This window comes from Nannospalax galili, unplaced genomic scaffold (genome assembly GCF_000622305.1).
Source record: "Nannospalax galili isolate Female #2095 unplaced genomic scaffold, S.galili_v1.0 scaffold768, whole genome shotgun sequence".
In the NCBI taxonomy this organism is placed as follows: Eukaryota; Metazoa; Chordata; class Mammalia; order Rodentia; family Spalacidae; genus Nannospalax; species Nannospalax galili.
This window is the reverse complement of record NW_008360317.1, coordinates 8386625-8400274: the sequence shown is the minus strand read 5'-3', so window position 1 is coordinate 8400274 and position 13650 is coordinate 8386625. Positions and strand designations below refer to the sequence as shown.

Here is a 13650-nt window from a genome sequence, read left to right as displayed (position 1 = left end):
CAAGCAAACGAACAAAAATTTCAAAAAGATCATTCACCTGCTAGGAAGGAAGGATTCTTTGTTCAAACATTAACATTCCATTTGAAAGGCTGTCTGGACCAATCCATGTCTGACCAAAGGAAATAATATAAAACTTTCAATGCTTTTTTTTTAAAAAAAGCATATTTTTATTTTATGTATATTTGTGTGTTGCCTGCATGTATGTGAGTATACCCGTGTCATGCAATGCCACGGAGGTCAGAAGAGGGTTTTGGATTCCCCTAGAACTGGAGTTAAGAACATTTCGTAGCCACCATGTAGTTGCTGGGAATTGAACCAGGGTCCTCTGCAAGAGCAGTCAGTGCTCTTAACTGCTGAGCCATCTGTCCAGCCCCAAAACTTCCTATGTTTTCATGCTGCCTCATAGCAGTGGTAGGAAACTGATTCAATCAAGAAACATTTATCAGGACCTACCAAGTGCTAGGCCCTGTACTAGGTACTGGGGATACATTGGGGAATAAGATACATAGAGGTGACTCTACAGAGTCTGCATGCTGCCAGGGAAGATTAATTAGACAAACAAAGTGTGTTAACTGCTATGGGGAGGGGCGCACAGAGTATTATGGAACGTGGAAGAGGACCAGTGGGCAGCTGGAGGAGGTCTGGCCAGCTCACTGCAGGAACTGACTCCTAAGCAGCCAGCTGATGTTTGAGTGAGCATTTGTAAATTTTGAGATATGATGGAGGAAGAAGGAGAGAATGCTATAAACCAAGAAATAGTACAGTGGTCTCTTGATATCTGTGGGCATGGCTCATGACCTGAGTATACTGAAATATGAGGAGGCTCAAGTACCTTCTATAAAATAACGTATTTTCACAGAACCTACACATACCCTTCCATATAAATTAAATAATCTCTGGATTACTTATATAGTACAATGTATGTGTTATGCAAATAGTTGATATACTGAATTGTTGATAAATCATGGCAAGGAAAAAGTCTATAGATGTTCAGTACAGACGTATCTATCTTCAGAATATTTTCACAAACACAACTGAGCTGAGCATCCACAGACAAGTGGGTGTAAGAAATAAAGTTGGGGAGCTGGAGATGGCTCAGCGGTTAAGAGCACTGATTGGTCTTGCAGAGGACCTGGGTTTGATTCCTGGCACCCACATGGCAGCTAACAACTGTCCATAACTACAGTTCCAGGGGATTTGATGCCCTCTTTTGACCTCCTCAGGCCTTGCATGACACAGGTGTACTTACATGCATAAAGGCAACACACTCATACACACAAAATAAAATAAATAATAAAAATTTTTTTTAAAGAAATAAAGTCACTGGGCATGGTGGCCCATGCCTTTAATCCCAGAACTCAGGAGGCAGAAGCAGGCAGATCTCTGTGAGTTCAAGACCAGGCCAGCCTGTTCTATACAGTGAGTTCCAGGCCAGCAGGGGCTACAGGGAGACCCTGTCTCAAAAAGACCAAAAAAAAAAAAAAAAAAAAAAAAAAAAAAAAAGAAAGAAAGAAGGAAAAAAAGAAATAAAGTCAGGAGGTGCTGGCAGCAAGGAATTGAGACTCCACCCCAATGACTGTGGGTTGTCACTGAAACTTCTGGAATTTGAGAAGGATCCCTGAGCAGCAGTGTAGAGAAAGGATTAGAGAGGGTGAGCCCAGATGTTGTCTGTGCCTGAGGTTAGGGTGACCATAGTAAACTGGATCGAAATGAAGATTGATGGGTGGATCCTACCCCCAAAGTAAGCCAAGAAGCCATCCAAAAATGGGGGAAGGACTCTGAAAAGGTGCCTGCTCACCTCTGCCAGGGATATTTCTGGTGGCTGATAGAGGAAATTAGTAAACACAATGATCTTGCATGTGCTGCAGATGGAAATTCTGCACATTCAAGCTCCTGACCTCATGGGTAATCAGGAAGCAATTAAGCCTTACTCACTCACTAGATAGAATCTGGCTCCTGCAAACTAAAATGGATTTGAAGTGGATGGCAATGATTAAGTACAGACCTGTGGCAGTGCCCTGGATGGGCACTTACTGCTGCAGGAAAATGTGATCTGACCAAGGGAGAGGAGGGCTAATCAGAGAATCCAGTTGGGAGAGATGGGATAGGCTGATAATGAAGATGACGAAATGGGACCATGACTAAATAGTGTCCACTAGATGATTCTGGATAAGCGAACATTCTGGGGAACATTCAAAGAACAGGTGCAGAGACGGCAAGGCATTTGCTGACAGTACAGCCAGGGGCAAGGAAGAAACCACACCAGTTTTTGGGGTCATGTCTTAACTGGGTGGTTGGACAATACCTGCTCAAGTCTTCTGGAACACTAGGGCATGACAAGAATGTAGCTTGGAAGGAGGGGTATTTCTCTTGCTCAATCCAGAGGCGAAGTGGCTGTAACTGTTTTGAACCAGTTTTGAGCCACTGTCTTCCAGCTGCAGGCTGACCTTGAGTTATCTAACAGTGCCCAATCATCCAGCCACTTTTTAGCTGGCCCAATACTTGAGAACCCATTGTCAATAACTGTTTACAGACACACAACATTTTGTGATTAACAAAGGAATCCACGAGGATCACAGAAATGATGTTAAGAGTTAACACCGACAGAGACGTTCCCCTCAGCCATGTGATTTGTGTTGTGCTTTACATGGGTTTGAGGTATCAAATGGGGAAGCCAAAGTACAGAGGAATCAAGTAGGGGCTGGAGAGATGGCTCCGTGGTTAAGAGAACTTGCTGCTCCTCCAGAGGTCCTAGCTAACAACCATCTGCAACTCCAGTTCCAGGGGATCCAAGGTCCTCTTCTGGCTTCCATGGACACTGCACACACATGGTTCACTTACATACAAGTAAAACATACATATAACATTAAACTTTTTTAAAGTTCAAACACTGTTTTTTTTTTTTTTAAAAAAAAAAAAAAGCCAGGGCTGGAGAGATGACAGCAGTTAGGAGCACTGGCTGCTCTTGCAGAGGACTTGGGTTTGCATCCCAGCACACCTACATGGCAGCTAACAACTACCTGTAACTCCAGTTCCAGGGGAATCCAGTGCCCTCTTCTGACCTTCACGGGTACTGCATAACACAGCTGCACTTACATACATGCAGACAAAACACTCGTACACATAAATAAAAATAAATACATTAAAAAAAAACCTAGAGGGGTTAAGTAACCTGTTGAAGTTCGGAAGAACTCTGTGAGGGATGCAGAACAGGGTGCTGTCCATTCTACAGATGAACCAGCACAGGCTGGGGAGGGTTGCCTCTAGTCATACTCAGAAAGTGGCAACTGGGGCCAATCCAAAGTTCTTTCTACTCTACCCTGTGGCCCACAAAAGAACATATACCTCTGTTTCTGTTTTTGTTTTCTGAGATAGAGTCTCTCACTATGTAGATCTGGCTGCCTTGGAACTCACTATGTAGGCCAGGTTAGCATCAGATTCATAGAGATTCACCTGCCTCTGCCTCTGCCTCTACTGCTTGAGTGCTGTAACTAAAGGTATGTGCCACCTCACCTGGCCTACCTTCCCTTCTTTAAGTTTAAGATGTGTTTACTGATAAGGTCCTGTGTTGAATTTCCAGCATTAAAAAGTAAACTTGTGATAAATGGGATCACACATGAAGATTTCCCAGGACAGTTCATGTCTTCAAGCTTGTGTCCTGCTATTACCACACACACATTCTTTCTTATCACATTATGCATCCGAGATTTGGTTAGGAAGAATCATAAAATGTATTATGTGTCAGCACCCTCCCCCTCTTCCTAGGAGAAACTCCTTGCTCAAACTCCTCTCTTATTCTGAGAGTTCGAAACCACCAGGTACACAGTTATTTTGTAAAGTAAAAATCCTTGGCTCAAAGCTGAAGTAGAGGAGGAGGAAGTAGAGTAGGAAGAAGTAGAAGAAGAAAAGACTGTATTAGAAAGGAGACATCTGCAAAGAAGAAAAAGAAAAGGGATAAAAAGAAACACATTAAGGAAGAACCACTTTCTGAGGAAGAGCCATGCACCAGCACAGCAATTCCTAGTCCAGAGAAAAAGAAGAAAAAGAAAAAAAGAAAGACACTGAGGAGTAATGGAGGGAGCTGTAATTCTGTCACCTGGATATACCATGCTTAAGATTCAGTTGGGAGTTTATCAGAAATGTTCTCTAAAATAATCAAGGGAGATTGAATCCAACAGTGATTATCAGCTATAGCTTTTCAAGTATTTTTTTTGTGTGTATATGTGTCTTGACATCAACTGTTAACCTTAGTCTTTGATACATAAATAAAAATATTTTCTATGTAAAAAAAAATCCTTGGCTCAGCCAGATATGGTAGCATACTCCTTTAACACCAGCACATAGGAGATAGAGGCAGGCAGATCTCTGTGAGTTCCAGGCCAGCCAGGGGTACATCCTGAGATCCTACCTCAAAACAACAACAACAAAACCCAACAACTTTGGCTCTACGTTAGTTATGCTGAATAACAAATTCCTCTCAAATTCAGTGGCATAACCCAACATGCATTGCAGTTTCTGTGAGTCAGGAGTCTAGGTACAGCTCATCTGGCCCCCCTGGTTCAGGTCTCTCCCAGGCTGCAATGAAGAAGTGTGCCAGGGTTAGAGTCTCCTCTGAAGTGTGACTGGGGCAGGATCCTCAAGGACTGCTGTCTAAGGGCCTCAGGTCTTAGCTGGCTGCTGAACAGAGATGACTCTAAATGCTTTGCCACATAGACTTCTCCAACACAGCAGCTTCTTTCATTTGAGTGTATAAGCCTCAACCTACTGTATTTCAATCTGAAAGAAACAGACTACTTTTTTGATTACTTAGTCCTAGGCTAAACACCTCTCACGCAATTCTTATAACTATGTGTTATAGCCATTATTATCACTATTGTAAAAACAAAAACAAAACAAACAAACAAAAAAAACCCATAAACTTCAGAGCAATTAAATAACCGACTGAAGGTTAAATAGCAAACAGAATGCAAAGCCAGGTCTACAGAACTCCAAACCCATGCCTCTAACCACCACAACTGAATCACCATTGCACCTGAGCATTCAAATGTCTTCTTGCTTCTAGTTCCATGGTTACCCCAACACCAGACCTCTGACTCTGCTGATGACAATGACCTCTTGGTGTGCATTTAGTGCTCCAGGACTCTTCCCAGTCTGAAATATGCCCACTTCTTCAGTACAATACTTATCCTGTTTAAGTCTGGCTCAAAAATTATCACTGTCTCCCTTTCTTATCATAAACTCCTACAGTGCTAGGACTGGAAGAGATCTTCCTGAGATGACTCCTCCCTAAATTACTGGTGTGGTGGTGAGAGGTGAAGGTAACCTGTTTCCATATGTCCTACAGCAGCTCAGATGGTGTTGAAGGTCAAAGGCTTTATGGAATAACAAGAGATCTGGGGCTATCTGGAAGAGTTTGGGGAGAAGAACAATCCCTGGGTAGCAGAATTCTCTTCACCTAGTTGGGAAGCAAATTTAGTCTCCCCCAAATATTCCTTCTCTTATGGAATCACAGCTCACCCACTTGGTGAGAGGATAGTGACAGCACTGGTGAATAAGAGGACCCCAGAGGGGAGGAGCAGCTTCAGATATGCCGAATTTAAGAGTATATGGGTCTTCAATTAGGAATGGAGGCAGTCAGATGAAACCAGCATGGCAAAAATTTTATGGCTGACAAAGCTGAGTGAGCAGTCCAAAGGGCTCTTTGTACTGTTAGCTCCATTTTGGTCCATGCTTAAAATTTCAATAATGGTGATGATAAAGTGTGAACAGACAAAGAGGAGGAAGAGCACAAACTATTTTTAATTAATGGCTATGGAGGGAAGGAGCATGATTCAATAATGACTGTGGGAGGGGGAGCAGAGGGATCAAAAAGGGGTTTGTTTAAAAGATGAAATAAACTTAAGTGTGTATTAGAAATATCTGAATTCCAAGGACTCACCAGTACCCCACAAATAACATGAGAACCTAGCAAAGTAACTGGAAAGACAGCTGTTATTTTGCAAAAGGATGTGTTGCATCATCAGTCAGATGGAATAAGCACAGGAACCTGGATGCTGGAGAGGTTTTCAGACCTAATGCAAGAGTACTGAGTCTTTTCCCCATTGTCAGACCTCAGTCTTTCCTGGTTGGCTAGTTTAAAACAATCTGTGCAAAGGAAGGGAGGAGAAGGTTGGCCAAAGAGGGGGGAAGGGCTTTGCTGCCTCAGGTCATAAGTTTGGAATGCACCAGGCCTTTTTTAAACAAAAATCTTTCAGGGGGTGTGGGGGGGGGCTGGTGTTAAAATTAGAATTTCTTGTCATAAACCAAATTTTATAGGGTTTGAAAGACTATAATGTTTAATGTGTCTTGCAACGTGTTTGTTGGATGCGCGTATTTCTTATATAAACAGAAGTCAGCAAAGAATTTATTGATTACTGCCACAAAATCACTGCCTAAGAATCCATTCTACAACTCAGAGGCCTATATTCATGTAATGCCACAGGTCTATGGACTGGTCAATCTATGTTGGGATCAGCTGATATGGCTTAGCTTTGTTCCTTGTGCCTCTTCTTAGGACAGACTAATGCAAAAATTTCATTCTTGCGGCAATGGGAAAGGCACGGGAAGCCACAGAGAAGTTTTCTTGAGACCTAGGCTTGGGACATGCTGTTGCTTCCAATTCATAGGGTCAAAAGTAGACTCACAGGTAGAAAGACTAGAAAAGATCTCCAGGCCCCTTTGTGGATAGAAACTAAGTTATAAGACAAAGGTGGCTAGTAAATGGAATTTTCTAGCTAGAACTGGGATGCCATAGTTCTATCCATGTTAATCTTTAGCCTTGTGACCCACAGACCCTTTAGTCTGAGATGTTTGGGTCTCAGAAGTCTGAATCCCAGCTCGGCCCCCAAATTGTTTTTCCAGGATCATTAGCCAAGAGAAACAAAAGGAGCAGATTGTGCAAAGTCCAGGCAGCTTGGTTGGGACTGAATCCCTTGGAAAACCGGTCATGGGGGCAGGACTTCAGTCTTCTAGAAGCTGATCACCGGAGAAGAGGGGGGAGATAGGCAGAGGTCTGTGTTTTATCGCAGTAACAGAAAGCAATCTAAATCTCCTGTTTTAGGGAGAACTGGCAGCACGTGCAGGAGAGATTAAAGGCAAGAGTGTAAAGTACGAAAACCTGTGAAGAGGGAGCGTCGGTAGCCAGGTGCAGAAGCCAGCTAAGAGGAGAGCCAGAAATCAGCACAGGAGAAATCACTTCGGACTTCTGAAGATGTGGGAAGGCTATGCATGGACCAGAGCCCCTCTCAATAATGGATAAGGAAAGCAACAGGTGTCCACATCACAGACACCCTCTCAGTCCTGTGATTGTAAGACCTCACTTAGCCAGGTGCTATTTTCATCTTTCTTGGGGCTGAGGCTCAAGCGTATGAAGTGAAGTTTCTAGGTCAAGATTAAGACCAGACTGCACCTCTGTGTAGAGACCTGTTCATTAATCCATCAAAAACTGAACGATTTGGAATGATGCAGGATGTGAGAAACAGGCATTGGTGGAACATCAGGCAACATATCCTGTTACTGTTACCTCTTAAGCACATTGTCCCCATAAACCATGTTATCCATATGCTCCCAAGTCTCTCAGTCTTCTCCGGATGTAACATACATTAAATCACCAGGGCACTAAGGTACAAGGTTTGCATTTGTTAAAGACCAGTTTGAGCAGCAAGATTGTAGAACATGGGTTCCCGAGCTTTTTCCGAATAGTCTGTGCAGTTTTCAAAAAACTGACAATGGACTGGAGATGCCCCAGTGGTTAAGAGCCCTGGCTATTCTTCCAGAGGACAGGGGTTCAGTTCTCAGCTCCCACACAGCAACTGCGTAACTTCAGTTCCAAGGGATCAAACGCGTCTTCTGGCCTCCACTGGCATTGATTGCACTTACACCCATACACACAAAATACAAAAACTTAGAAAAAATACTGATGGCTGTTTCCACGTTCAGAAATTATGGCTTAACTGGTCCGGATGTGCTTTGGAACTTTGAAAATTCTGCATGTGATTCTAAGAGACAAGAAGCATAGGGATCTACTTTGTTTTGGAGTTTGCAGAAGGAAGGGAATTCAGAGCCGGGCATGGCGGCACCCCCCCTTTAATCCTGGCAGGCAGAGGCAGACAGATCTCTGTGAAAGGCTAGCCTGGTCTATATAGCGGGTTCCAGGCCAGCCAGAGCTACACATTGAGATCTCAGGCTACCTTAAATTATGCCAGGTTAGTGCTTTCCACATTTAAACAGTGCTTCCGGTTTTGTGTTGCGGAGATTTTTCTACGGTGAACGCAAAGCTAGCAACTCCTGCAGCTCAGGGCGGTACAGGCTGGCCCGGACCGCCGGACGCATGCGCGGCTAGGCATCTCTACCCGGCTCCTCAGAGCGTGTGCGGCAGCGGGGCGGGGCCTGGCGCCCTCCGGGCCGCGCTCACGGAAGTGCGGTCTGTCTGGAGGCGGCTGCGCCCGGGGCGTGGGGCCGCGGTCCCGGGAGCGACACGTGGCCGCCCTGGAGCCGCAGGCCTCGGTAGCGGAGGCCGTGTCGTCCCTGACCATCGCCGACGCGTTCGTGGATGCCTCTGCGAGCTCCGCCCCGTGCGCTCGGCCCGCGCTTCCCATCCGGTTCATCTGCTCGTTCCCCGACTGCAGCGCTAGTTACAACAAAGCCTGGAAGCTAGAAGCGCACCTGTGCAAGCACACCGGGGAGGTAGGAGGCCGCGGACGCGCGGGGCGGGGGCGGGGGCGGGGCAGGCCCGCGTACTGCTGCGGGCGCTGGGATTGGTTAGGGAAGGCCCTGAGGGACTAGACTGGGAGCCTGTCTCGGGGCCTGCGGTATCCCCTTCCCCGCTGATCTTTAGACACGTGTCCTGCGTGCAGGGATTCAGAGTCAGCTACCTGTAGATGCCCCCCCCCTACAAGCTTCCGCCTCCGAGAGCTGGCAGCGGGTGGTCATTCTTTTAATTCCAGGAGAGCAGTGACGAAACTGGTCAGGCTTTGGTCCAGTCAACCAAGGCCAGGTAAGGGTGGCCAGGAATGCCCCCTGTATGGACCTTCCTGTTTGCCCCTCTTGGTTCCTCCTCTCAGTTTTATGCACCTTGGCTCTCTTGGCAGTCTTACCCAACCCTCGCCCTGCGTTACCCATAACATCCGCTGTGCCTTGCCTTCCTCTTCCCCTGCCAATTCTGGCCTCTACTTACCACTGTGTCAGAATCAGGTGACCTTTCCTTTTAGACTTGCATGCTGCATTTTAGATTTTGGTGCTGCTAGTTTCATTCAGGTTAGAACACCTGAAATTGTGTTTGTTGTCCCAAAACCGACAAGATTTATCAGGACTGAGCCTACTCCACGACTGGAGCTGAGAGAGGTCTATGACTCTGCCCTGGATAATGTGGCTTAGCTGTATCTTCTGTCCTCCGACTGTTAAGAGTCTCTGTTAGGACTTGCTATAGCTTTCCCTCTCTTACCTTCTGGGTCCCCCAAATAGAGGTTGCAGTTAAGGCTGGGAGCTGTTTTCCTTTGCTTGACCTGGCACCTATGAACTATTTATTTATAGACAGGCTCCCACTATGTAGATCAGGCTGACCTCAAACTCAATAGAGTTCTGAGTGCCTCTGCCTCCTGAGGCCTGGGATTGATGCATGTGTGCCCCCCCTCCCTCCCAGCTCCTATAGGCCTTTTCAGCTGTGACATATTTTCTAGTAGCTGTGTCTGGCATTCTCCTAGTACAAACTGTTCTTGGGGAGGATGAGACACAACCTGCTCCTTCCCTCAGCTCTGAGCTACCTTTGGATGATAAAATGCTGCTGTGGTAAAGGTAGGGTTGACAGGCCATGCTTCTATGAAAGTAATCTTGGAGAGGTTGTTGCTAGGTAGCCTGGCACTGGATTGGAGCAGGTTAGTAACACTGTGTCCTTGGGAAGGCTGCCTGTTTATTTCAGATGTTGTCTAGCCATAATACTAAAGTCTGCTTATTAAGGTGATCTTGTGAACTTTGTGTAGGAAAACTGGGTCCATCTTGACTAGGTATTGCAGGTACTTGACAAGTACACTTCCTGAATGGAAATATCCCTGGAGAGGAAGTCTCTGGAACACAGGTGGAAGGAGAGAACTGACTCCCCAAAGTTGTCCTCTGACCTCAACATGCATTCCATGGTGTGCAGGTGCCCATAACACACACACACACATATACACATACACATATTAAATTTTAAAAATTTAAAGTTTATTTTTTGTGTATGAGTGTTTCGCCAGCATATATTTAAATGACCCATGTTGTACAATGCCTGTACACTGTATCCCCTGGAACTCTAGTTATAGATGGTTGTGAGTTGCCACCTGGTTACTGGGAATTGAATCTAGGTTCTGTGCAAGAGGAGCCAGTGCTCTTAACCACTGAGCCTTCTTCAGCTCCCCCGCAAACAGTTTTTAAAATAATAATGAAAACATAGTATCAGAATCACTATCTAGGATAGAATTGTCATGTTTTCCTTTGTTTCTGCTAGAGGCCATTTGTTTGTGACTATGAGGGCTGTGGCAAGACCTTCATCAGGGACTATCATCTGAATCGCCATGTCCTGATTCACACTGGAGAAAAGCCGTTTGTGTGAGTAGAGGGCTCACTAGACCTTTGGAGTGGGTTATACTTACATGTAGCCTGGGGAAGATGGTTACTAATTTATAAGATTAAGAATGGGGGACTTGCTAAATGACTTATTGAGTAAGGGCACTTGCTACCAAGGGTGACAACTTGAGTTTGATCCCGTACCCATGTGGTAGAAGGAGAAAAACAATGTCTGCAAGCTGTCCTCTGACTTCCACATGTGAGCTCTGGCATATGTACACAACACACACACACACACACACACACACACACAAAATACATGCAACAACATCAAAAAAGAGATTTAGAATGTGAAACTGTTTTCATTATTACAGATCGGGGAAAATAGGTTTGGATGTGGAAGAGAGAAGGGAATGCTATGGGCCCTTTGTGTAATAACTTAGAACTGAATTAATCTGGAGTCCAAATTCTCAGTTTTCATCACACAGTTTGGAAACACACCAGATGGAAACAGTTTCTGGAAAATTCTTTTTAAAAATTTTGTATTTATGGGGCTGGAGAGATGGCTCAGCAGTTAAGAACACTGGTGGTTTTTGCAGAAGACCTGGGTTGGAATCCCAGCACCCACATGGCAGCTAACAACTGTCCGTAACTAGTTCCAGGGGGTCCGATGGCTTCTTCTGTCCTCTGTGGGCATTGCACAACACGGGTGCACTTACTTACATGCAGGCAATACACTCATACACATAAAATAAAAATAAAATATATATTTTTTAAATTTTGTATTTAATATCTCTACATGAGTTTGTGAGTATAGCTGATGGCCACATAACAAGAAACAGTGCCAGACAGGAGAAACCTTCCTTTGAGTTGTTGGCCAGGGTAGTCCAAGAGATTCCCAAAATTACATAGGCTATTGCCACAGCCCTTGATTACCTCCCAGAACTTGATGGTAAGACCCAACAGCTGAAGACAGGACATACTTTGGAGTAACAGAGCTGGAACTGACCTGAAAGCCACCTTCCCTGAAGGCTAGCTCTCATAGCTTTGGAGAGCACCACACACTGCTGAGGAAGAATATCAATTGATGGTCCAACCCCAACTTCAAGACCTAAAAACCACATTGATGACCAGCACAGTAAATGACATTGGTGCAGTAGTGGCACTTTTATCTTTGGGGTAATCAACAGCTACCTAGTTCGACTTAAAATAAGCCCACTCAATGGGTGGAAACTCATGTGTGGTATTGTAAACCTAGCCTAGTATGTAAATACACATAGCTGGAGAGGTCATAGATCTTTGAGAAAACTCCAAGGCTGTCACATCCCTAGACAAACGTAATATGGATCCTTAAATCTATAGACAAGTATCTCAATCACCACCCATCAAAGAAGCTTCTTTTTCAAGAGACAGAGATAGTTATAGAATTCCACAACTGGTTACACAAAGATTGTTTGTGAATTGCCCAAGCCTAAGTAGCACATCTAGGATGCAACCTCTGTAGTTAAGGCTCATGGAGCATAGAACAAGGGATGAAGAAAACACTAATGCATCTTCCAATTCTCATTAATGAAGCTCCCTCATGCAACAGAGGACCAGGAACACAGAAGGTCACAAATGGCCAAAATGAAGAGAATAAGAGTCTGCAGAGTGTGGGTGCTTGGACAGGACTCTTATATTAAAATCTTCCCACCCAGGGCTCAGGGACCATTGTGGACGATGGGGCGGATAGGCTCTAAGAGCCAGGGAGAAAGTGCATGACCATACAGAAATAGTCCTAGAGGCTCCTGGGACTCTTCTCATACAAACCTACAGCAATGGTGTCAGCATACACAAGACCCATGCAAATTTAAGCAGACAAAAACCCAGCACAGAACTTTGGAAATGAACAGCAGATCCCAATCTTAGTTGAAGAATTATTGGTAGCTGATTACTGCTGAGTGAGAATGAGCTGATCTTTTTAAAGGGAGGGACTCTAGATAGACTGACTAGATCCCAGTGGATGAATTTGCACTGAGGGGCATCTGGGGAATGCTAATTATATGATAGGCTTTAACACATGACAGAATGTATGGACTCCAGTGGGGGTGCTGTGAGAGGGTGCTAAAGGGGAAAGGGGCATAAAACGAAATACACAAAAATTCAGTTATTTTATGTGTATGAGTATTTTGCCTGCATGTATTTAAGTGCACCATGCATGTGCAGTGCCCACAGAGGCCAGAAGAGGGAGTCAAATGCCCTGAAACTAGAGTTAGAGATGGTTGTAAGCTGCAGTGTGGATGCTGGGAACCAAACCCAGGTCCTCTGCAAGAGAAGCAGCCAGTAGATGCTGAGCCATCTCTTCAGCCCCCTGTGGAATGTTCTTGACTCAGCATTGTCAGGGTGTTTATGAAGAGCAGGCTGCTGGGATAAACAGTGTAGGCATGAGGAAGCAGAGTTAATAGTTCGTTGGTATTTTTCTTCTAGGAGTGACTATTTCTTAGAGATTGGAAATACCACCTTAAAAGCAGGTGGACCTCAAATTTACATTCTAGACTTTAACTCAGGGCATCATCTTTAATCGCAGCACTCCAGAGGCAGAAGTGGGAGGATCTCTGTGAGATTGAGGCCAGCCTGGTCTACATAACAAATTCTAGGCTAGCTGGGGCAGCACAGGGAGATCCTCTCTCAAACAAACAAACAAAAATCCCAGAGACTTTAGAAAGCTAAGCGTATAGCTCAGCAAAAAAGCATGTAACCAGGCATGGTGGCACATGCCTTTAACCCAGCACTCGAGGTAGAGGCAGGAAGATCTCTGACAATAAGGCTAACTTAGTCTACACAGTTCTAGGCAAGCTGGGATTACAGGGAGACCCTGTCTCAAAAAGAGCCCCCCCCCAACAGAGCATGTGATTAGCATGAGAGTGGGCCTGAGTTCCATCCCCAGTTCCACAGACTATCAAAAAAATAGGCTTTAGGATCTATCCCAGGGTGGGATGGGGCCTGAGAACTGACCTTTCTAGCAAATTCCCAGATGCTGCTAGTCTGCACTATGAGTACCACTAGCCAGAATGTACCGTGAAAACAGATTTT

The 13650-nt window shown here is 45.0% G+C and overlaps 1 protein-coding gene across 1 annotated transcript in view; it reads left to right on the top strand.

Annotated features, from left to right (window-relative positions):
* Positions 1-13650, top strand: part of Gtf3a (general transcription factor IIIA) — a 59254-nt gene that overhangs the window by 37701 nt on the left and 7903 nt on the right. Inside the window, exons 2-3 of the mRNA XM_008825084.1 lie at positions 8332-8724; positions 10520-10620. Coding sequence (XP_008823306.1) covers positions 8332-8724; positions 10520-10620 — 494 coding nt within the window. The remainder of the gene's footprint in view (positions 1-8331; positions 8725-10519; positions 10621-13650) is intronic.